At 39.9% G+C, this 22,475-nt stretch overlaps 1 protein-coding gene across 2 annotated transcripts in view; it reads right to left on the bottom strand.

Moving 5' to 3' along the window:
* Positions 1–3,064: 3,064 nt before the first annotated feature.
* Positions 3,065–22,475, bottom strand: part of LOC132070637 (protein ELYS-like) — a 41,609-nt gene continuing 22,198 nt past the window's right edge. The window contains exons 15-36 of one of the 2 annotated variants that reach the window (XM_059467584.1): positions 22,186–22,326; positions 21,322–21,417; positions 21,104–21,197; positions 20,681–20,804; positions 20,522–20,578; positions 19,199–19,345; positions 18,273–18,460; positions 17,956–18,100; positions 17,729–17,860; positions 17,037–17,184; positions 16,801–16,951; positions 16,148–16,255; positions 15,488–15,683; positions 14,443–14,637; positions 12,832–13,261; positions 12,216–12,315; positions 11,202–11,308; positions 9,865–10,025; positions 7,068–8,859; positions 6,150–6,283; positions 5,597–5,703; positions 3,065–5,082 (exon numbers count right to left, since the gene is read on the bottom strand). In XM_059467584.1, the coding sequence (XP_059323567.1) occupies positions 4,896–5,082; positions 5,597–5,703; positions 6,150–6,283; positions 7,068–8,859; positions 9,865–10,025; positions 11,202–11,308; positions 12,216–12,315; positions 12,832–13,261; positions 14,443–14,637; positions 15,488–15,683; positions 16,148–16,255; positions 16,801–16,951; positions 17,037–17,184; positions 17,729–17,860; positions 17,956–18,100; positions 18,273–18,460; positions 19,199–19,345; positions 20,522–20,578; positions 20,681–20,804; positions 21,104–21,197; positions 21,322–21,417; positions 22,186–22,326 (4,940 nt within the window). In that variant the 3' untranslated portion in view covers positions 3,065–4,895. Of the gene's footprint in view, positions 5,083–5,596; positions 5,704–6,149; positions 6,284–7,067; positions 8,860–9,864; positions 10,026–11,201; positions 11,309–12,215; positions 12,316–12,831; positions 13,262–14,442; positions 14,638–15,487; positions 15,684–16,147; positions 16,256–16,800; positions 16,952–17,036; positions 17,185–17,728; positions 17,861–17,955; positions 18,101–18,272; positions 18,461–19,198; positions 19,346–20,521; positions 20,579–20,680; positions 20,805–21,103; positions 21,198–21,321; positions 21,427–22,185; positions 22,327–22,475 lie in introns of both variants that reach the window. The other variant, XM_059467583.1, reaches the window with a different exon arrangement.

Here is a 22,475-nt window from a genome sequence, read left to right on the forward strand (position 1 = left end):
GCCTGTCACCACTGTTTGTCCAAAACTACATCGGACACCTTAACTGCCGGAGCAGCCAGCCAGGCAGTCCTTGGCTGCCAGCAGCAGGGCCGCCTGCAGGAGCGCCGCAGCCCGCCTAAGCCGCGGCCATGCCGTTGTCAGGGCCGCGCCGGGCGCACGCCCCGCCTCCATGGGCAGGGCCTGCCCGGGCAGCTGGGGCCGGCTGCTCCCAGAAACAACGTATCCATCCATCCATCCATCCATCCATCCATCCATCCATCCATCCATCCATCCGTCCGTCCGTCCGTCCATCCATCCATCCATCCATCCCCGGCACCGGGGCACCCTCGGCCCGGGAGTCGCCACGGAAAGGGGGTACTGAACTCTGGGAGAGCATCCAGAGGAGGGCAAGGAACATGGGATTAGGGGGAAACTGTATGAGGAGTGGCTGAGGTTTGGTCTGTTCAGCCTCAGGAGACTGAGGGAGACCCCATTGCAGTTACACCTTCCTTGTGAGGGAAGAGGAGGGGCAGGCACTGATCCCCTCTCTGTGGTGCCCAGTGACAGGACCTGAGAGAATGGCCTGAAGTGTCAGGGAGGTTTAGGCTGGGTATTAGGAAAAGGTTCTTCACCCAGAGTGGCTGGTTACTGGAACAGCTCCCCAAGGAAGTGGTCACAGCACAGTCTGACAAAATTCAAGAAATGCTGGCCAATGCTCTGAGGCACATGGTGGGTTTAGGGCCAGAAGTTGGACTTCAATGATATTTGTGGGTCCCTTCCAACTCAGTTTATTCTGTGATTCTGGGTGAGAGCAGGTCCTACATTTTGGTGTTCAGTTCCAGGATGACAGAAATGTAGGTAACACTACATAACACTTCAAACCTATGAACACTAAACACGTGCATTATGCTTAGGTGAATGTTAATAAGGAGAGATAAAAAATCAGACCAGTCTACACCAGTGAATTAGTGAAAACTGATTTTAGTTGCTTCTTTGAGTAAGATCTTACCTGGCCCATGTAACTGTTGGGTCCTGCTGAGATGAGCACACTGTTCTTGTCCTTTAAGGGAGACACCAGGGTCAGAAGCCAGAACAGGTCAGGTCAAAAGCAAAGGTCTTTCAGTGCCCTGGACTCCTGGGATTATATATGCTTGTGCTGTTGCTTTTCACAGAAATCACACACCCACCTCCTGGATCCTTCTCTCACTGTTATTAAAATCCCAGTTGCAGTATTAAAACACAAGCAAGCAGTCATTCACTAATAATTCATGCTTCAATTCAGGTTTAAACCAAGTTCTGCAGCAATGCACAGCACATCAATGCCTGCTGTTGGACATGACACAGCCAGGGAGGAACTGACCTGAACAGCCACATCAGTAGCCATAACTTGCATTTTTCACTCTATCTCACATATTGGTCATCCACACAGCCCAGTGCTGGAAAATGCATTTTATTTTAGGAACAACTTTAATTCCACAGGAACCACAGAACATTTATCTTTAAGCACATCAAAGGGATTTATTACCTTGACTACTTTGGTGAAAAAAGCATTCCTGGAATGGAATCCCTGAAGCTTGCACAAAAGACAAAAGTACGAAGAAACAAGCACTGTCCTATTACCTAAAATTCTATTATTTCAGTATTTTCAGATTGGCCTACACTAATTGGTTGCAAGCATTGCCTAACTACTCATGAGAACCTGTAGGTTGTTTTCTGCTATAGCTTTTTTTTTTCCCCCACCAGAAATCAACAACTTTGCTATATATTAGTTGCATGGGAAGTAATGAAATTGCAGCAAACAAATTTATTGCACTGACAACCCTGAGAGTAGCCTTCCACAAGAAGTTCTGATGGGGGAATAAATAGTTATCTGTGCCCTTATTTGCACACTGGACATGTGCAAATATTAAGGCAAATAAACAAAGTCAACATGAATCAATTAGTACTTCAAGCACTGAGTGTCTATTGAAAGTAAAATAGATTTAACTCTCCTTCATGTTATAACATAGAACAAATACTTTCACCAGCCTTAGCTTATGAATATTTGAAGAAAAGAAAGTGAGGTAACTCAAGAGAATAATTTCCACTGTAACATTTCTTTTCTTACAAAATACCTTCCAACAGCCCTAATGTTATTCATACTCCTGTCACTAATATCTCCTGCTGTGTGCTTCCTGGAAATAAAATCTGCCATTGCACCCCATTTTATTCTTCCTGAAAGCTAAGATTCCGCTGTCCCAAGGTGGTCAACCTTCTAGTGGAGTTTTCTTTGGGGTTACACCCCAAAGGTACAGATGCACAATCTGGCTTCAGCTTTTAGCCATCCAGCACTTTTTAGGGGATAAAAACATTAGGGAATCAAGGAATTACTTCCCTTTCTATAGAAAACCTTCAGAATATTCTATTTAGCAATGAGCTGTAGCTCCTGTGAAATTCCCACCTTGTTTGCTGGAAAATCTCATTTCTATGCCCCCACAGCCTTCTGCATCCATCCGCCACCACAATGCATCCCACCTCCTCTCACAGCTCCCTCCTGCCTGTCTCTGGCACTGCTGCTCTCTCCCTCTCAGATCCATGTGCAAACAGCTGCAAATCTTTTCCACTCATCCTTCACATATGTAGCAAGCCTACTCAGAGAGCACCCACATAAAGTCTATTTTCTCCACTCCGTTATAAACCCATCCTTGAGCTGGTGCCTTAACACTGCTCCCCAGCTTCTCCCTTTTCTCAGCCCCTAAACAGAGTCACAGTGTCTGGTTTTGCTTCCATTTCCTTCTCTGTCCCTCAAATTTCTGTGCCCACTCCTTGTTACACATTATGCTGAGGCTCCTTTTCAACCTGCTCCTTGGGGAAACTGGTCTGCACTGGAGAACTGTGCACCAAATCCAAGTTACAACAAAAGAGAAAAAAACAGTAAAACATTTCAATAATTAAAACTCCTTTGAAGTAAAAAATTACTAGAAAAATGCAAACCTTTAGGAAGTTATTAAATCTATTGCCAATTGTCTTTTGCTATTATTTGCTTTCTTCTTAAGCACAGACATATTTTAGCTGAGGTGTAAATAAAATAGACGCTAAAAACTAATAAAATCAGCTAATGCTATATTTTCATTTTTTCTAAATAGTTTTCATACAAAAAATATACATATATAAGTATAAATTACAGAAATGCATCAAAACCCTATTAAGCAATCTTCACTAGCATTTCATCAGTCAATTCAATTTGACAATAATCAGAGTATTTTATAAATACTCTTGCACGCTACAAAAAGAAGTCAGATTTGTCATCTCTATTCTATTCCAATATTGAAAATTTGACCTTTTACCCCATTTTGAGCTACTGACTGCACTTCTGAGAAATGTGAATATAAAAATTGCTAAACTTCCCTCCCCTTTCCTCTTTGACCATATTTATAGTCACTCATGTACAAAGTAAACAGAAAAAATAATTACTAACTTGACTCAAAGGTCTCAACCTACTGCCACTTTCACATTTTTAACTTCTGACTCTTTTTTAACCTTTCATTCAGTCATGAATACTTCCCCAAGGAGAAAAATATTCAAGTGCATGCAATTGCTTCTCTAGAAATATCTGTTCTGAGACAGAAAAATCACAGCCCCAGAGCAATCTTCTTTTACAAGCTTAGTCTGTTATTAATACATTCATTCACTATGTACAAGCTATTAGTTAATAAAGAACTTATGTCTTGAATAACTGTAGTAGTTTTTACTAATTGAAAAGTTTAATATCAGGTTCCACCATTCTGTAGTCTTCAAAGTTGCATCCATATATAAATTAACATACAGAAAAATAATCCATTGTCTAAAAGACTGCACATCAAAATAGTACTTCCATGTCTGCTTTTAAAAGAATAGGTTTGTGACTTTATTTATACAAATTGAAACTTCATAGGGACATATACTCCTTAACCCAACACTGTTAATGAAATAATTATTGAAAAATATGGTTTGTAACTAAAATTTCTGTACATTTTTGTACCTTTTTCAGACTATTATATAGGCTTTACCATCAGATTTTCAGTGCTGTGATATGCAGGTTTCAAATACTGCAAAGCATGTTTACAGACAGCAAGCATTTCAATTATAGTAGCAGTCATATTACGAAAATAATTTTGGCTCAAATTTCAAAGTATCTGGGTAGTATCCCTTTAAATGTGATATGCTATTGTAAGCATCACACCATCTGTACAGTTAACTTTTTGCTGACAACAGATTTTAAGAAATAATGACACATCTGAAGTGTGATCTGGTTTTATGAACTAAAGAGCAGCTTTCCCAAAGTTTAAGACAAATACAAAAAAAAATATATTGCACAGCTTAAAACAGAATTGTTTACATTCTGACTTCAATATAGTACAACTTAACCGTGAATGTAAGGAATTACCAGTTTGTATTCTAAGTCCAATTATTTGTTCCAGAAGGTCAAATGTAATTTTAAAATTAAAACTAGCATATTTAAAATGTTTACTTGTTACAGGAATTCTAAAAAAACTTTTTAAAAGCTTTTGGAATCACTTTTGGGAGTCTGTAACTCCCACAAACCAACATTAAAAGTTCTGAGCAATACAGGTCATTCAACCCAATATTCCCTCAAAAAGCTATCAGACAGTAAGCACATTGTGAAGTATACATTTTTATTTAACATTCCTAAAATAAGCTGTATTTACATATTATATAAATGTATGAAGTCTTAATATAAAATAGAAAACTGCATTGACTGAGGAAATCACACTCCATATGGAGTTACTTACTGAAGACCATTTTTTATGAAATTTTACAATAATTTATATAAATTATCTCTTCCAAATTAGATGATTTTTCTTCTTTTTACTAATTCAGACAATTTTGATGACTTTACAAACAGTGGTGTACATTATAAACTTAAAAAAAAACAGTTACAGCATCTTCCGGCGCACAACTGGCTTGGGAAAATTAGACAGTCTTTTTTTGTTCTTTCTTAGAGTCTTCCCTGCTGCTTCTGTAGTTTCTTTCTGTTTGGCTTTTGTTCCATCCACTGGACTTCCAAAAGGAGAGATGAATTTTATTTCAACTGGTGGAGGTGACCAAGAATCTTTTGTGGTTCTGAAAAGAAGGACAGGCATCAAATCAATTTTTCAGTACTAACAGTATTTAACAGAGGAAAAAAACTACATGGAATTCCAAAATCAATTAAAAAATAAATGCATGGTCTTCTCTTTGTAGATAGAATTAAGGTAAAAAGGTACATAAATCACGTTTGTTTGGCTTCCACATTCCCTTTATTCCTTGTCTGGCCATCTCCCACCTTGTATGAGAAGCTGAACTGGAAGAGTGTGAGTTCATAAGGTGGAATAAGACAATGAAAGAGCATTGCAATGTCATCACTGCAATTAGTATCCACCTGCCCTTTTCTATTCCGTCCCTCTTCCATTTCCATTAGCAAACCATACCCATGAATGGGGAAAGGTGCCTATTAGACCAGCAGGCTGAGCTGGACAGGCTGATGGAGTGAAAGAAGACCTGCACAGCCAAGTGAGGAAGAAGTAGTTAGGCACTTAACAGCTGAGTCACCATCACATTAAGAAATGCAAATAACTGTTCAGAACTTATTTCATACTTGCTTCCTTTCTTCATTTCTGATTTTGGAGTTCTACCTCTCTTCAATTTTTGCTTTACCCCGGCCTCTATAGATTTGGTATCCTCTTCCTCTTTAGCTGGAAGCTCCTATGTTAAAACAACAAAAATGTTACTCATGAACAAGTTCTTAGACATCTATGGAATAATAATTTTTTTTTCATTATGAAATCATGCCAAAGTTATTTCCAAAAGTACCCTTTGTTTGCAAAAACAAACCTTCCACATCAAATTATTTTACCATCCTAAAAGTTAAAATTCTGAAATTAACAGATAACATACGAAGCGAGTTTAAAGAGAGCCACTGTGCCTTTTGCTAAAGGCAAAACAGTATTTATCAATTCTTGATTTACACAGATTCAAAACTGACTTTCGTAGTTTTGAATCTAGTTTTCATGAAGAAAAACAATAACATTTTTAGCTGATTCATTTAAAGCTCTTTTTAGATATGCTTCCAATGAAAAGGGCAAAGCATGATCTCAAAAAATGGTACAGAATTAAATCAAGAACATGGGACAACTGGACTTTTTACTTACTGCTTCTTTCACAATTCGGGAAATGCTAGCTACAGTTTTTCTCCTTGACCTCAAAAGAGGGGGTGAAAAGACAAATTGAGAAGACAAATCCGGGTCCAAATCCTGGAACTGCACAGGATGGTCTGTTTTTCCAGCTAAAATGACAATGCATTGTTAGCATGCACATACATTATACATGAGGGACAGTAATATTACATTACAGCTGACAAATAAGAGCACAATAGCTTCCCAAAATAAAGGTTCAATCAGCTTTATAAACACTCCATGCAAGGGCATTTTCCTCCCAGTAACTGCCTCTTGGGATTCATTCTTTTACCATAAAAATAGTGAAACAAAACTAAGCCAATGTAGTGATTTTACCTGCACCTACAAAAATAATAATCAGGTATTATACTCCAGAGGCATCAACAATCCTTACATATTTAAAAAAAAATTATCATGTACTCTAATTAAGAAACTCCTGGGTACAGTAATTTCACTGACAAAGTATACACTCATTAAAAAGAATCATATAATTAAACAACTGTACAGTTTTTTGGAAGATGCAGCTCATCTGAACTTGAAAACTCAACAGAATTCGGAAACACACATCCTTTATATCTCTGTTGGGGGGGAAGGGGTGGCAATCACATATTCACAAATAATCTCTGGTTTTCAAAATGTGACAGAAATCAAGTTCCTTACAAAAATATAGCTTGAATTTAATTTCATGGGTTAGATCAGCTTCATAATCTATTTCTACCAGAACTAAGCAGGCAGTCACACAGACTTCAGCCAAAAGGTGAACTGCCTCTTGGCAAATTTTTTCTTTCACATGCTTACATTCTTTACAATACTTAAAGCCATCCTCACAGTTTGTTTTCAGTGGTTTAAAGAAGAGGCTATGCCCTCTTTTGCATATAAACATAGTGCACCTACCTTCAAATTTCTTTGTCAGCTTTGTGAGAGGAGGAGAGAAAAGGAAAGCCTCATTTTCCTCAACAGCCAGTTTCTGATGGATGGTAGTCCTGCGGGATCTGGTCCTTGTAACCCGATCTGTCAGAGCTCTGGATGTCTGATCTTGTCCTGAGGCATTTATGTCTTCCAGCAGCAAAGGAATGCCCCCAGGTCCCTGGGAGGTCTCCTCTGACACTGATCTCCTCTTCCTGCCCCGACGCCCTGTCCTCACTGTAGTCCTGGGTGTGGCTGGCTCCTCACTTGGCTCTGCAGGAGTTTGTTCATGAGTATCCACTTTTTCTGGGTTCTCTTGTGGCACTCTCCTAGTTTTTCTCTTAGGAGTATGAAGGGCTTCTACCTTCACACCTGAATGTATGTCTTCCTGAGAAGAGGCAGACTCTTGGTCTGCCACGACGTTTTGTGCTGCCTTCCTAGCACTTCTTCTAGGTGTGATGGGAAGTTTAAATTCTGTTTGAGGAATAGATGATTTAGACACATCAAGATCAGAATTTTCTGAAACTTCTGATGAACTAATCTTTCTTCTTCTGCCTCTTTTACTTGGCACTGGTAAAAGGAGTTGGTCACTAAGCTGCACCTGTTGATCCTTGACAGTATCTTCAGTAAATTGTAAACTAAAGCTTTTCATCTTTCTGGCACTTCTACTGGGACTGACGGCTGATTTTACTTGATGATCAGTATCAGTCTTGCCAGTTTCTGGACTTCCACCCAAACTTTTTCCTCCTTTAGTCCTTCTGGAAGTAAAAGAAGCAGTAACGCTGCCTTCAGCAAGAGGCGTTTCCTCAATAGGCTGTTCTTGGAGTTCAGATGCAGCTTCCTTTGCTCTCCTTAATCCTCTCCTGGGAGTAACAGGCCGTGTACTGTCAGACAAGGTTTGTCCATCAGAATTGCTGCTCTCTGTTTTTTCTAAATTGGACAGTTTAGGTTTCCTACCTCTCCTAGGAGTAACAGGTGTCACAGGTGTTTGCTCCTCTTGAGCATTTTCATCTGTTTGGAGCCTGGGAGTCTCAGGTGCTTCTTTTGTTCGCCTGGTACTTCTCCGAGGAGACAGGCCAAGCAGAGCAGGGCTGTCTGTCTTCAGCAGCTGCTGAGTGTCTGCTGACAGAACACCCAGACTTCTACCCAGCCGTCCCCTTGTGCGTGTTCGTGGAGCAGTGCCATAATGATGTCTGCTGGTTTCCTCTCCCACTGCTTCTAGCACAGGTGTTAAAGGAGCTTTTGCCTTCTGGAATCTGGTCACCTTTTTACCTATGGTTCCATGGATTGATTGTTCTACAACTTCAGATGTAAATTCTTTACTTCTCGTGTCCTTGATTACATCCAGCAAGTTCTCAGCAATGGCAACCTTAATAGGTTCAGGCACATATGGGAGTGACTCTGCAATATTTTGAGATTCCTGATCACCAGTTACAGTGGACACTGAGTTTGTAACATGTTCCTGGCTTTCAGTATTTCCTAAATTGGACACAGGCTTTTCTTCTTTTGTTGTGTCATCTGGTTTAGAAGCATCTACTGATGTAGGGTCTCCCATTTCTGCTTCCCCTTCTTCTCCTTCCAAAACTAAGGTAAAATTATTCTGAGATAGAAAAAGGTCGCCATCTCCCTCGGCTGCGTCACATTCACTATCTTTGTTATCAGGCAAATCACATGCAAACTGTTGCTCTATATTTTCATAGCTATAATGAAGAACATTTGATGGATCTAGCTCACTATATGGTGATGTTTCAGGTGCTGGTTCTGAGGTATCTTCTATAACCTAAAGTTAAAAAATGTCTGTTAATACTTTATTCAATACCAAACAGACTAATTTCACACTGAGCTAGATGGAACTGGGGACAGTTCCCTTAAGACCATCCCTGAATGTGAAACAATGTGCTTTTGTACTCCAGCTGAGAGTTTATGTGTTTGAGGCACAGGGCTCAGAGCAGTCCCCGTGTGCAATTCACATGCTCTGTTTCTGGTATTTCTCTCCAGAACTGACCATTTGCCACCGCCCATGACCAGGAGCACTTTTCCAACACAAGGTGTGTACACAGCCAGGGGTGCCCATTGCATTGCAGTGCCCTCTGGCTGTGGAGCAGTGCAGAGTGACCCACTGCCTCTGACAGGGTAAAATACAATTGGGTACCCAATGCTTAAAGATTCAGTTATGATAGTTCTGACAGTAGCACTTACACTGGCCAGGTATCACATCCAACAACTCAACACTGCACTTTGAGGCGTCATTTGGATTGCATGAGATAACATATAGCTACTAAATACCTCCACCTCTTGACACCAAAATACACTCATTACTGGGAATTCTGTGTGTTAAGAAGGAACAAATGACCTCAGCACCTAAATAATCCTGAGTTTGGTTCCCACATCTTTTTGTCCTTTGGTAACTGGTTACCAGTATAACGCAGCTGCATTCCTGTAACTTTCTTATTGTCTTTAACATTAAAACTATTTTTACAGTAAAATAAGGTTTGAATTCAAGTAAATCAAATGAATGCCTAGCTGGTTTCAAAAATAGTTTAGGCTTTTATTTTGGTTTTGTTTGCTCTCAAAGACCTAAGTCTTGACAGGTCCCATTCATGTTATAGGAACAGAGAATGCAGAAGAGAAAAACATATCTGCCCTTACAACACTGAGATTTTTAACTTACGTTAAGCAGCTCAAGAAACAGACACATTTTTGAGTGCCTCCAAACTGTCAATAGAACAGGCCTCAATTTGCAAACTGTTCTATTGTGTAGAAAATGGGAAAATAGTTTACTTACATTAATTTCCTCAGTTTTTGGAGGATTGCTAGAAACAGGGACTTCTTCAGCTTCAGCTGCTTCAGGGTTACATTCTTCAGGTACATGCACACCCTTGCCCTCAAGGCGATTTTGAGATGGAGCACTGACCATGTCCTCACTGTCAAGGATACTTATCACAGCTAGAAGAGATTTATGTAATTTTATCTTAACCTTTATATAAATGATCTAAGTTTAAGCAAAAAGAAGTAACCAAGCTAGCAAGAGCAAACAATATGGTTCTCCATCCTGCCATATATATTGGGCTTTCTCCAAAAGGTAAAACTATTGTGCTGGTTTTGGCTGGGATAGTAATTTTCTTCATAGTAGCTGGTCCTGCTCTATTCTGAATTGGTGCTGAAGGCAATGTTGATAACAGGGATGTTTTAGTTACTGCTGAGCAGCACCTACACAGAGCCAAGGCCTTTCCTGCTTCTCACACCATGCCAGCAGTGAATGGGCTGGGGGTGCACAAGGAGATGGGAGGGGACACAGCCAGGACAGCTGGCCCCAACTGACATCCCATGAAATATGGCATCATGTTCGGCATAAAAGGCAGGTGAAAGAAGGAAGAAGCAGGAGACATTAGAAGTTATGGCGTTTGTCTTCCTTCCCATGGCCCATTTTCCTGCTTTCCTGGAGATGGTTGAACACCTGCCTGACAATCGGAAGCGGTGAATGAATTCCTTGTTTTGCCTGACTTGCATGCAAGACTTGTGCTTTCCTTATTAAGGTGTCTTTATCTCAACCCAGGAGTTTTTTCACCTTTAGCTCTCTGATTCTCCCTCCTTTCACCCAGGGGAAATGAGTGAGTGGCTGTGTGGGGCTTAGTTGTCAACTGGGTCTAAACTGTGACAACTACAGGTCAGGTAAAGGATGCAGCCCCACAGCAAGGAAGAAAGAGGAGAAAATCAGTTGTCAAGCCCATGGAGGAGAAAAAAAGAGGAAAATGTGGCTGGAAGACAGTTCCTTCAGTCTGCATACTGAGGATGCATAATCTTTTAAAATAGTAAATCAAGCAGTACATCCCATGGCACATAAATTGGTAGTGGTGTACAACATTAAAATAAATACTGATCTCTCCTTATAATACTTTAAGTTCTACCAGCATCTCAATATTTTGATCAAGAATGAAAAGATTCACTATGCACTTTCTCCAAGGACTTTCTTTAAGGAGGGTGTTCTCTCTACAGTTTAATGAAATTTAGCAGTAACATGCTACTACTACTTCTATCTGAAACACCTACAGTGGTATGGCAAACTATACATTTCACTTGAGGAGCTCTGCTACCCTACCACACAGAACATTTCCAACATACATTCACCGTCTGCCTCCGGGGATTCAGCAAGCTGTGGGTTTGTTGCAACCAGTATGGCTTTTTCTTCTGATGAAGAGGTCATTTCAGACTCCTGGTAGCTTGTTGCACTTCATGAAAAGAGAGAAATTCATCATAAAGCTTGAAAACACACCTTTAAGAGCTTTACAAATTACTTTCTCACTGTAAATCTTCAAGTTTCAAATCACAAAAAAATATAAGAAAAATTAGGAATTCCTCTATCAACATAAATCAATCTGTGACTCAATTCGTAATTCACTTTGCAACTCATTTTATGCAATCAATCAAGTACTTAACATTCTTTCCAGCAATCCAACACTAGATAATAATGTAACAGAGGTGCATTACAGAATAATGTATTATTTGTCTTCTATAGAAAGAAAGCAACTACAATAAGAGGTTCAGAACCAACTGAACATAAGTCTGTACAGGTGAAAGTTACCACTTGAAATTAAAGGTTCTCTCATTGCTGACATTCTTTATCACTCAGCAGCTGCAGCTTTTAAAGTACCTGGTGAGAAAACGGCTTCCCTTTCAATAAACAAGTAGATGCTAGTTGAGCACACACAGAAAACAAAAATTAAGTAAAAATACTGTCAGAAAGCATTCAAACTCCAAAATAAACCCACTGGAGTTACAGGAATCTCAGGATTCATTTTTAGCTACACAATTTTCAGAAAAAAAATTCCATGGCTTATGTTCAGAGCATCTGCTTAGTAACTCTCTCAAGGTCTGTATGGGACTGTTGAATGAAGTCTTTATCATCATACTTTGTGGTCTGCAATGATTTGAGAAAAAAGGCTCAAACTGACAGCTAGTCAATATGTATGACATTCATGTCAGATTACTTTTGGTCACAGACAGATGGAATAGACAAGCCCTTACATGTAAGAACACAGGAAGAACTAATCCCAGGTCAAAACCAGTTTTCAACACAGAAAAACCAGCAGCTATATGTTGTGTGAACCCAAAGATGTATCTACTTCATAAGCTCACCCTTCATTTCCAGCCCCAGAAGTTGCAGCCTCAGCAGCTTTAAACACTGGCTTATACTCAGGAAGGGTCTGATATTCAGCATTTGTTTCTTCCACAAATCCTACAAAATGAAGAGACAGATGACTTCCTGTTGCACTCAACATCAATTCTTTTTAACTGCTCATATGAGTTTAAAGTGATCCTTTATGCATGTCATCTAGGGTAGGGACTTAACAAAATAATGCTACCAAGACTTCAAGTGCAAAGATGGCCTGTGCTCTTTCCAGTAGAACAAGAAGCCTGATGAATAACTTCAGTCAAACAACATAAAAATTCCTGCAAATTATAGAAGTACTCCTAACACATAACCAGAAGCCAAAGTTTTAAATGTGTATACTTTTCAAAACTCCCACACTGTTGCCTTTCAGCTGCAACTGCACAAAAAAAAAAGTCAGCCAAGGAAAGTATACATTCATAAGGTCCAGGACACTGAAAAAAGAACTTAAAATACAGAGGTCATTTTAAAAGCCCAGAGCACTTGAAAACTCATCATTAATTGCTGCACTCTTCAGTAATTCAATATTTTGAAGACATTTAAAAAATTCAGAAACTTAGGTTATCACATGATGAAATATACCTGCTTCTTTTCTTTGCCCTGAAGGATCTGGTTGTTCTATCTGGAAAGGTTTATCTTCAACCATTTCACTTTCTTCCTCCTTCTCCAATTCTTGAACATCAACAGTTGCTTCAGAGGAAGAATTAGCTGGTTTAGCAGATATAAAGATGACATCATCTTCAAAATCACCAGGTGACTGTGCATCATGATACTCCAAAGTAGTCTGGTCTGATCTGACAGAGAAGTTACTGTTTTCCTTGCTGACATCCATCTTCTCCAAATCATCTCCAGCCATGCTTTCTAAAGACTCCTGCAATTCAGCACGATCTTCCCCAGGACTGCTCAGAGTAAACAGAGTTGGTTTAGTTCTGCTTTCAGACCAAGCATCCTCTACCAAGCCTTGATGCTGCTCAGATGAAGTTCCAAATAGTGCTTTATCATCTTCTGTCACCTAAAATAAAAGTTCACATCAGCAACATGAGTCTGCTTGTTGTCAAAGCAAAACAAAACAACCCCCAATAAATACTGATATTTTTAAGTTCCACATGTCCCCTTAGTGAACCAACGCAAAATTAATTCTCATTCTAGCATTATCTTAGATTTAAGGCTGAGTATAAAAATTATTACATTTTAGATTGCTTATTGAGTTTCCATGACATTGAAGAATTAAGATTAAATCAGTCTTGCTCACAATGCCCTCTGAAGGCTCTTCACTGGCTTTACTAGTGTGTTTTCAGGAAGACAAAGCTTTTCCTAGTAAAACCCTAGCTCAAGATTTCTCTATTTTATGGTTGCCCTTTCAACAAAGACCTGTGCACGACTAAAACATGCTGGTGTTCAGCTATGCCTGTGGCATGGAACAAGCAAATTAATCTGGCCACAGTGCCACTATTAGTAAGAATTTCATACAGGAGAGAGTACATCTTGTTACAATTGAGCAGCTCCTTGTAACATACAAGAGCTGCTCAGACATGGGATTGCAGCACATGCCCTTCTTGTGCCCCCCATTTGGGCACATTAAGCTGGCAACTGGCTGATGGGCTGAAGCACAGAATCCAGCTGCAGGAGCAGAAGGGACCACAGCTGGTCAAGATGGACCCACTGCATTTGAAAAGTACATGGATACTACTCCTGGTACAAGGCAAGAAGCTAACCCGAGAACTTTAGGCCTGAGAGAACAAAACACTACAGTTCTCTTCATCAGGAGTCTCTTTCCACCATCACTTAAGTAAATCCAACGTTGCAAAATGACAGGTTGAGAGTCAATGCATCTTTATGACTTTTGTTACTTTCCCAGATATTCAACTTACAAAATTTAACAAACCCAAACAAGCGGCTCCATCTATATTCCTTACCTTCCTGCAACACTACCATTTGAAAAGGTACAGCTGAAAGGTGAACTAACAAGCTGAACATCTGAGTAAAACCCACCATGGTCCCTGATGTTTATTATGAGTATGTTCCTGCAAGAACACCATGTTATAAAATGTGTAGCATAACACAATCTTTTTTTTTTTAACCAAATTCTGCCATTCTGATTCACAACCAAGATTCTCAGTGTAAGGAATATAGATAAATCTAAATTAAATCACAGCACCATCTGCAAAACTCACTAACTGCAGGCCAGCTTACCCCAACAGTCCACTTTGCATGTGAGCTCTCTTCCCTGAAAGATATTCGAGGTTCCTTTGCTCGTAGAGGAGGAGTAACTGATCGTCCTGGGGATGCAGAGGGAGTTGCTAGGGGTGTAGTGCGAAGGCTGGACCTGAGAATAGACTGAGGAGTAAACCCAGGAAAACCAGATGATGTGGCCAAAACTTTAGCTCTCTAGGAAAAGAAATAAAAACACTTAATTTAGAACAAATTAAATCATCAAAATAGAAGACTGTGCTTAAATTACAAAAATTTAATTACCCTAAACTGTGAACTGGGTTTATAGCAGCAGAAAGTTTTGCCTCTGCACTGTTCTTCCAAAAATACTGACATTGTAAAGACAAAAATGCATGCTTTTTCTATTTCCCTTCATTTGTCTTTGCAATGCCAGCAAAATAAACACTATTTTTCAAAATTACTTCTTCAGGAAACAAGGATATGACATCTTGTTTTCTGCAATGTTATCTCCTATCCACTAATTTTTGCAATTCCTACACTGCTCTTATAAAAGGCTCACAACTTCACTCTGCACAGTAGCGTTTTCAGTCACTGCATCTGACAGCCATTCTACAGAGAAGCAGACACAGCTTTTTCCTTAATTAATCAGCCACACACAAGAGGAAGTGACACTGCTGCAGAAATACCTACACATCTTCATGTAGAAGCATTCAGCTGCTCTTATCTCAGATTATTTTACAGTACTGAAAGGGTTTTCCAAAGAGGAGGATGAAGTTAGTTCATTAGATACTTCACAAGAAGGTGAGAAGATGGAATTGTTCCATACAATAAAAATAAATTTAGTTCACAAAGCTATGGGACAAGCTGTCTCAACTGAGAATTAAAGCTTCCTGCTTAAAGACTGTTCCCAACTAAGTGCTTCCAAAAGGGCTGTGTATGTAATAACCACGTGCATACTAAAAATTTCAATCCAGAAGCACTTCTAAATACTTTGGTGATTTCACTTAAAACAAACCTCACAAGTTTTTCATTTGGTTGGTTGCTACTGACTTTTTAAAATACAAACCTTGACCACACGAGGAGTTTCCAGTAAATTCAGCTCTGATGCTCTTGGCAGATTGTTTTGGGAGCTGGAGCGCTGTGTATTTGTTCTCAGGGGGCTGGATGCCACAAAAGAAGTGGAAGCTCTGCATGGGGACTGCCAGCTCTCCTCCTGTGCCACTGAGCGGGAAGGAACAGGACGAACCACCAAATCCAGCAACCTGTTAAAATACACATTTCAAACTGGAACATCAATTAATAAATGAAAAAAAACATGCTGTGATTATCTCAGATGATGCAGAACAAAAACTGGACAAACAAGAAATACAGCCTCACTGCAGGGGGTGATCAATCAGTCCCACAAACAAGTGACAGGCACTTTAGAGCATTTTTTCATTATTTCTTTACATTTCATACCTAATTTCCTAAATTCCTGCCTCTGACATAACAATACCCAATTTTATGTTGCACAAGTGACCTAATTCTCAGTAGCGGAGAAAACTCATATACATTTCAATGCAGGGACCATTTCAAATTGTGTACCTAATTTTGTCCCTAAGTTGACTTTTTCTTTGAGATGCAACACTAAATCCATCACAATCCTTGGTAAATCAAAAAAAGCATACACACATGCACATGACAAACAATACAGTTTTGAAATATAAAGTCTGTAGATCTACTATACCTTGAACACCTTTGAGAAAGTTTTGTAATAGGTGTCCCAAGAAATGCATCAGGCAACTCTGCACTAGGGAGAGGATGTGTACTGACTGCTGGCTCTGTAGTTCTAGGACTAGAAGGAAAATGAAAACATAATCAATTTTTATTCCCTCAAAGCCCAGCCATATCAGAATTCAAGTTTGTCTAACTACATCCCATGTAGGACAATCACTTGACAATTTTAAGCCTCTTCTCCACTCTCGCTAATTCTGCTTATTTTTAAATAACCAAGCAGGAACTGGTAAAAGATTGCTGTGAGGATCACACAAATGAGTCTATAAAAGTTGGTACACCAAGAGCTTCATGGTAGTGACAAACAGGTTGAGTTTCAGCTTCTTAAACACTGTAAACACATTGGCCATAATGTAAATATGTGCATGTGTATAGAGAAGATTATCATAGCAGAAAAACTCTCCAAACACTGCACATGAGGAATTGATTGTTAGCTGTTATATATGTGCAGAAAGGCAAAACAAAGCTTATTTATGTCCACCTTCCCACCAAAAAACTAACACAATTCAAACTGAAATCTCTTTCTCTTCTCCTACAACTCACTCTCTCTCCAGCTCCCTCTCCAAACATTCAGCTTAAGAGTAACTTTTATAAAAGGCTGCTTACCTATGATATCGTGAGGTATTTGTTTTCTCCTCATTTCCTAGCCATACTTCTCCAATTTTGGACAACACTTTACTGATGAAAGTTGCTCTTGTATGCACATTTCCTGCATTAGCCTGCCTTGTTGCTGTTGATAATGGCTTTGGCCTTGGCACTGTAAAGCAAGAGGGAGCAGTATCAGCCTTGTGCATTCCAAGTGATGGCCAGCTCCACATCCTCGTTCCCTTCTCTAAAATTACCTTCTCTTAAGACCGATGAAGGCAAACGGTACGGCTTGGCTCTCTCTACTGCCAGCTTCCTTTGGACTGTGGGAAGGATCTTGCCATACTGGTCTAAGAGAGAATTTCTGGCTGCTGCTCTCTCTCTCAAACGAGGATCACGATCATTCTGACAAAGGAAATGTGCAAAGCAAGAAGTTAACAATTCACCAGAAGTTCATTGCACAGGACTGTCTCTGCTCTTTCTAACTAAGGCCTAAATTTGCTCTACAGACAAAGGAGAACAAATCCACTGCACAGAACCACAGCAAATTCTAGATTCCACCCAGGACCACACATCAATTTCATCTGGTAGTTTTGGGAAAGTGCAAGGAAGACTAGTAAAAAAAACCAAAAACATAAAAACTCCAAACAACTTCAAAACTTACAACTAAAAACCATAAGGCAAATTTTACCTGTGGAGCATCTAGACTGCTCTCAGGTAAAAGCCAGATACGAGACACGACATACAACGTACTCTTCATTCCACAGAAACAAGTAACACAAACAACTTCCATAACCTAAACCATACATGACAGAGGGATCTGAGGAACTGAATAAAAAGACAAGATACATATTTATTCCTCAGATGCAAACAAACTCTTTTAACTGGAGTCCATCGTGGTCTGTAAGTTTTAATTCATAATTTCACACAGCAGAACTGCTACCCTTACCAACAGATGGGCCTTCATGGATTGATTCAGCTGGAGTGCTGGGATGTAGTTGGCACGCTGCAGATGGTGGACTAAGAGGAATTCATGGTTCTGAACACCAGATTTGGTCTGTAAAAACTTCTCCAAACACTCCTGTGAGAAAATTAACACATTTCAAACATCATTACCATTCTGCCTCCTCTCTTGCCAAAGAGACAAGTTTTTTTTTGTTTCTTCTCCAAACTCACTTTTTCTGTGTCTGTGAAGGGCAGCTTCAGCAAATCCTCCATCAGCCCCATCTCCTGACAGATTTCATACATGTGCTTTAGCAGCTCTTCTATGTTTAACTTCGTGGTGTGTTGCTGCAACAGACCCCAAGCCTCCACCATGCACCTGCAGTTAAGGTTTAGGACATGGAAAAGAATGGAAACCCTGAGGCCAAAAAGATGCCCCACAGTGAGGGTAGCCATTCAAAGCTCAAAGGAAATGGAGGGGAGCCCCATTTGTGCCATCAGTTCTCCACATTTCCCAAGATGTGAATGCCAAAAGAGGGGAGGTTCCTTACCTGTTGGACAAGAGCACGGTGAGGAACAGCCGCACCTCACTGCTGCTGGACATGGACGGCTTCATCATCTGCATGTACCTGAGGGCTCGCCTGTGCTCCCCCTGGCACATCAGGGACTGGATTATCCTCATGTGCTGCCATGACACTGTCTTGAGTGTAGCTGGATGGAAGAGCAGGGCCAGGGAATTCTGCACAAGTTGAGAACAGCTTCATCACCATAGATACACACAGCCAGGCAACAAAGAGTCAAAACTTTCTGCAGCAAGGCTGGACGTGGGTTAGACCAACTCAGAGGTCTAAATAAGAAAATACTTGATCCAGGACACATCAGTAAAATTCTTCAGTTATTTGCAGGGGAAAAAAATATCAGCCACCCAGAACAGAGTGAATGCTTTAAGAGGAACAAATCAGATTTTTTTAAGTTCACAAAGCCCCGTGTACAGACAGCGCTTTTAAGAAATTCATTACTTGGTAACTTGCACTATAAAAAAATTGGTCGTATTAGCACAGTGACAAGAACAACACTCAGTATCAGGAAGAATAGCTATTAGGTTGAAAAGTCACTCCTGCTGTCTTTAGTCTCAAATGTTCCTGTTATCATCAAAGCTTCCATGCTTCAAGTACCCAAAACACTCTTCTAGAAACAGTGCCCAACCTGTCTGCTGTAAACCTAACCACGGACAGCTTTAAAAATGCATATATTAAGCATTAAGTTGATTACTCCTTTGTTTCAATCAATTTTCTGTTAAAGTAGTTAAAACAAAATCTCCAATCATAACTTGTTACTGAAGATGTCAGACCAGTGTTAAAAAAAAGCTTCCAATGCGTCAATAGCTCCTTATACCTAAGTATCAATTTTTAAAACAATGTTATTGGTTACAGCTCTGCAGTGCAATGTGTGTCCAACTCAACTGTTTCATACTTACTTCATAATCATTGTGATCTAGAAGCCAAAACCCTTGAATCAGTTTAACAAGACCCCAAGGGATAGCAAAGGCAGTTGGAAAGGAGTCAATTGAAGTTTCTGTTTTATTTGGAAAGGAATGCATAATGTCCAGCAGCAGGTAAATTGTCTGAGAGTACCTAATTAAGGTGAATAAATCACTAAAACAAAAAACTTGTATCACATTACATTTAGCAAAACATAGTAATATTATCATCACAGGAAGCAGCAAATCCTAATGTATTGATCTTGCCATTTTAAGCTATTAAAAACCTTTATATCAATAGGCAGGTCCTAATCTCAAAACTGTATTCTGAATATACTTCCAGAAAGAAACACTTGTGGATTTCTGTAAGGCAATCAAAGAGGCAGATACTGGGTGTTTATACACTGCTCTTACAAACCCAGGCTTCTGCTTCTGTCAGTGAAGCTACCAGCTGGACAGGCAACACACTTCACCATCCAATGCCTAATTATTAAAGAAAACAAGTTCTACAGCTGTTTATTCTCCCCATTTCCTGTCTTCACACAACCAACACAAATTATGGTGCCCTTACAATGCAACTTGGCACTGACTGCTTGAAACTGTGTTTAAAACTGCATGTGGATCCCTCACTCAAAAGTGTCATCTTCCCTTTCTGACATCCCATGTTAGGAACATGTCTGAATAAGGCAGCATGGGACCAGAACCATTTTTAACCCTTTTACTCTCCAGGCTCTACTCTTGGTTTAGCCAACAAATAACAAAGGTAATTTCTGCATGTTCCAGCAGCCTAAAAATTAGGCTTTTGCCCAATGAATATCCAGTGTGCCTGCACTTTTCACACAAAAAATACCCAAAACCAAACTGTTAGTAAGGCTGGGAAACAAATGATTTTGGCAAAAGTCAGCAACTGGAAAGCCACTGTTACAAACCCTTTTACTCTGAAACAGTACATTTTAGGGCACCATACTCACAAGCAGTCCTATGCTACATATAGAAGTGTCTTAAAATATTACTAACTGCATTAAAATTTGCAAAGAACTAAGCGAGGTTTTTACCTTGAATTCAACTTAGGGAACATGTTTTCTCATAGGAGAAGAGACTTTTCAAGAAAACATTTTAAAAAGAAATCAGTAAACTTCCAATCTAGAAAGAAATTTAAAAATGCTTCTGTCAAGGACTTAATTCTATTATAAATGTGTTCAGTCACACTGTGTTTGAGGCATAAATTTAAAAGAGTTGCTAACCACACACAGGTGAAAAGTATGAAAAACTTTTATATGCACACACTGAAGAATTAATAACACAATCTGGAAAGGATACAATTGCATGTTTGTCGCTTTCTTCAATGCTTTCTAGCAAATAGAGATCCAGCAGGGCCTGAAATGAAAGATGAAAAGGTTTTTTAATGCTCCTGTCTTTCACCATCATTGGCTTTAGGGGACTGCTGCTGCTGGGGTTTGCAGTGAACACAACACTCACATGTAAACTAACAGGTGGGTATTTCCCAGTGCCGCCTTCATCTCTCCGCCACAACTTCTCCACTTCCTCTCCCAGCTGGGAAACCATTCCATCAATCATCAAGCAATCAGAATCCCATTTGCCTCTGCAACAAAAGGGACCAAGGGCTTGCACAGAGTAAAACACTCATTCCAGCCTTTCAATGTCACAGATTTCAGACTCAGAGCAAAGATGGTCCTTAGCTCACAATCAACTTTTTCATCAAGGAGTCCAATGCACAAACCCAAGAGAAGAGTTGCAATGACCTTTTGGGTTCCAGGTTTGCTTTCATGCTCTGTTACATGTAATGCCAAGGAGAGCAGACAAAGGGTTTTAACTGCAAAAATAATCACTCTCACACAGTCTAACAGTGGCAGCTTTCTAGAAAATTCCTCTAAGTCTTACCTTGATAAGCACTCGAGTTTCTCTCGGTGACCCGTATAGTAGCTCTGAATCAGAGGGTAATTGTAGAAAGGTCTGGACAAATGCATGTGATCATCTACAGGGGATAAATAAAAAGCAAGTTAAAGAAGTAAGACCACATTTTTCAACTAAAACTTTGGTCTAGACAGACAGAAACCGCACAACCTCAAGTGCTTTGGTACTACAGGCTCTGTGCTTACCTAAACCCTCAGGAAGGAGACTGGATCGACAGAACCAGATCACCACTTGTGCATACAAAGAAATGAGGCTCGTTACCATCTGCTTATTTGTCAAGTCTGTAAAACCTGAAAAAAAGCCATAAGATGTTTTGGATATTCCTCTCATTTTTACAAAGCTCCCCTCAGCAGAACAAACACAAAGTATAAAACACCATGGTGGATCTCTTTTTACATGTAGTTGCCCCCCTGGATCAATCATGAATTTGAAGGAAAAAAAAAAAGCACTGTTCACCCTCAAAACAAAAACCAAATAGTACAGAGAAACAGAATCACTAAAGATTACAATGAAAAATTATAGTCTTATCTGCAAGATAAGGAAGGAAGAAGACTATGTTTTCCACGTAGCAGAGATTTTTATTTTAGTAAAAGAGATTACAGTGCTCTTTTTCCCTCAAGATGCCAACAACAATTGATAAAATCAGAAGCCAAAAGGAACTTCCTTTATACATTACATATTTCAGTTTCTATTGTATTTCCCAGCAATTTGCACACAACTATCAATTGCTAGCTAACAATTAGGAACACTTCTCAGCATTACCACACTCAGTTGCTGCAACTGCTGCCCAGGTGCTTACTCAGCTCAGTGCTGAACCAGTGTACCTTCTCCTACCCAGCCTCATGAACTCCACAACAAGCTGCTCCCCTGAACTCAACGTGGCTTAAATCAAAGTCCCAACTGATCAGATTTAAACCCCTCCTCCCAGCTCAACCTGACTCTCTCCCTGCCATCCAAAACAACAGCAGCTCCTATCTCCACAGTTACAACCCAAGCATCCTTCCAAAAGTTAACAATCACACCAAAGGCCCAGCAGGGCTCTCACCAACCTTTCTCTGTAAGCTCTCGGGCTTCTGCTAGAAAACAGTTCAGGACTGTGCTCAGGTTGCTCAGCAGCAGCTGGCAGTGCTGGAGGGACTGTAATGTCTGCGGGTCAATGAAGTTGCAGGAGCCGTCAAACAGCGGAACACCTTGTCAAGGAGAAACATTGAATCATCACTCAGCACAGCAACTGCACACTTCCAAACTACAACAACCACAAGAGACTTAAAGAACCACTTAAAGAACCAGCAGCATGCACTGGCAGAGTACTGAAGAAGATCCTTTACAAAGAATGACT

This window comes from Ammospiza nelsoni, chromosome 3 (assembly GCF_027579445.1).
Source record: "Ammospiza nelsoni isolate bAmmNel1 chromosome 3, bAmmNel1.pri, whole genome shotgun sequence".
NCBI classification, from domain to species: Eukaryota; Metazoa; Chordata; class Aves; order Passeriformes; family Passerellidae; genus Ammospiza; species Ammospiza nelsoni.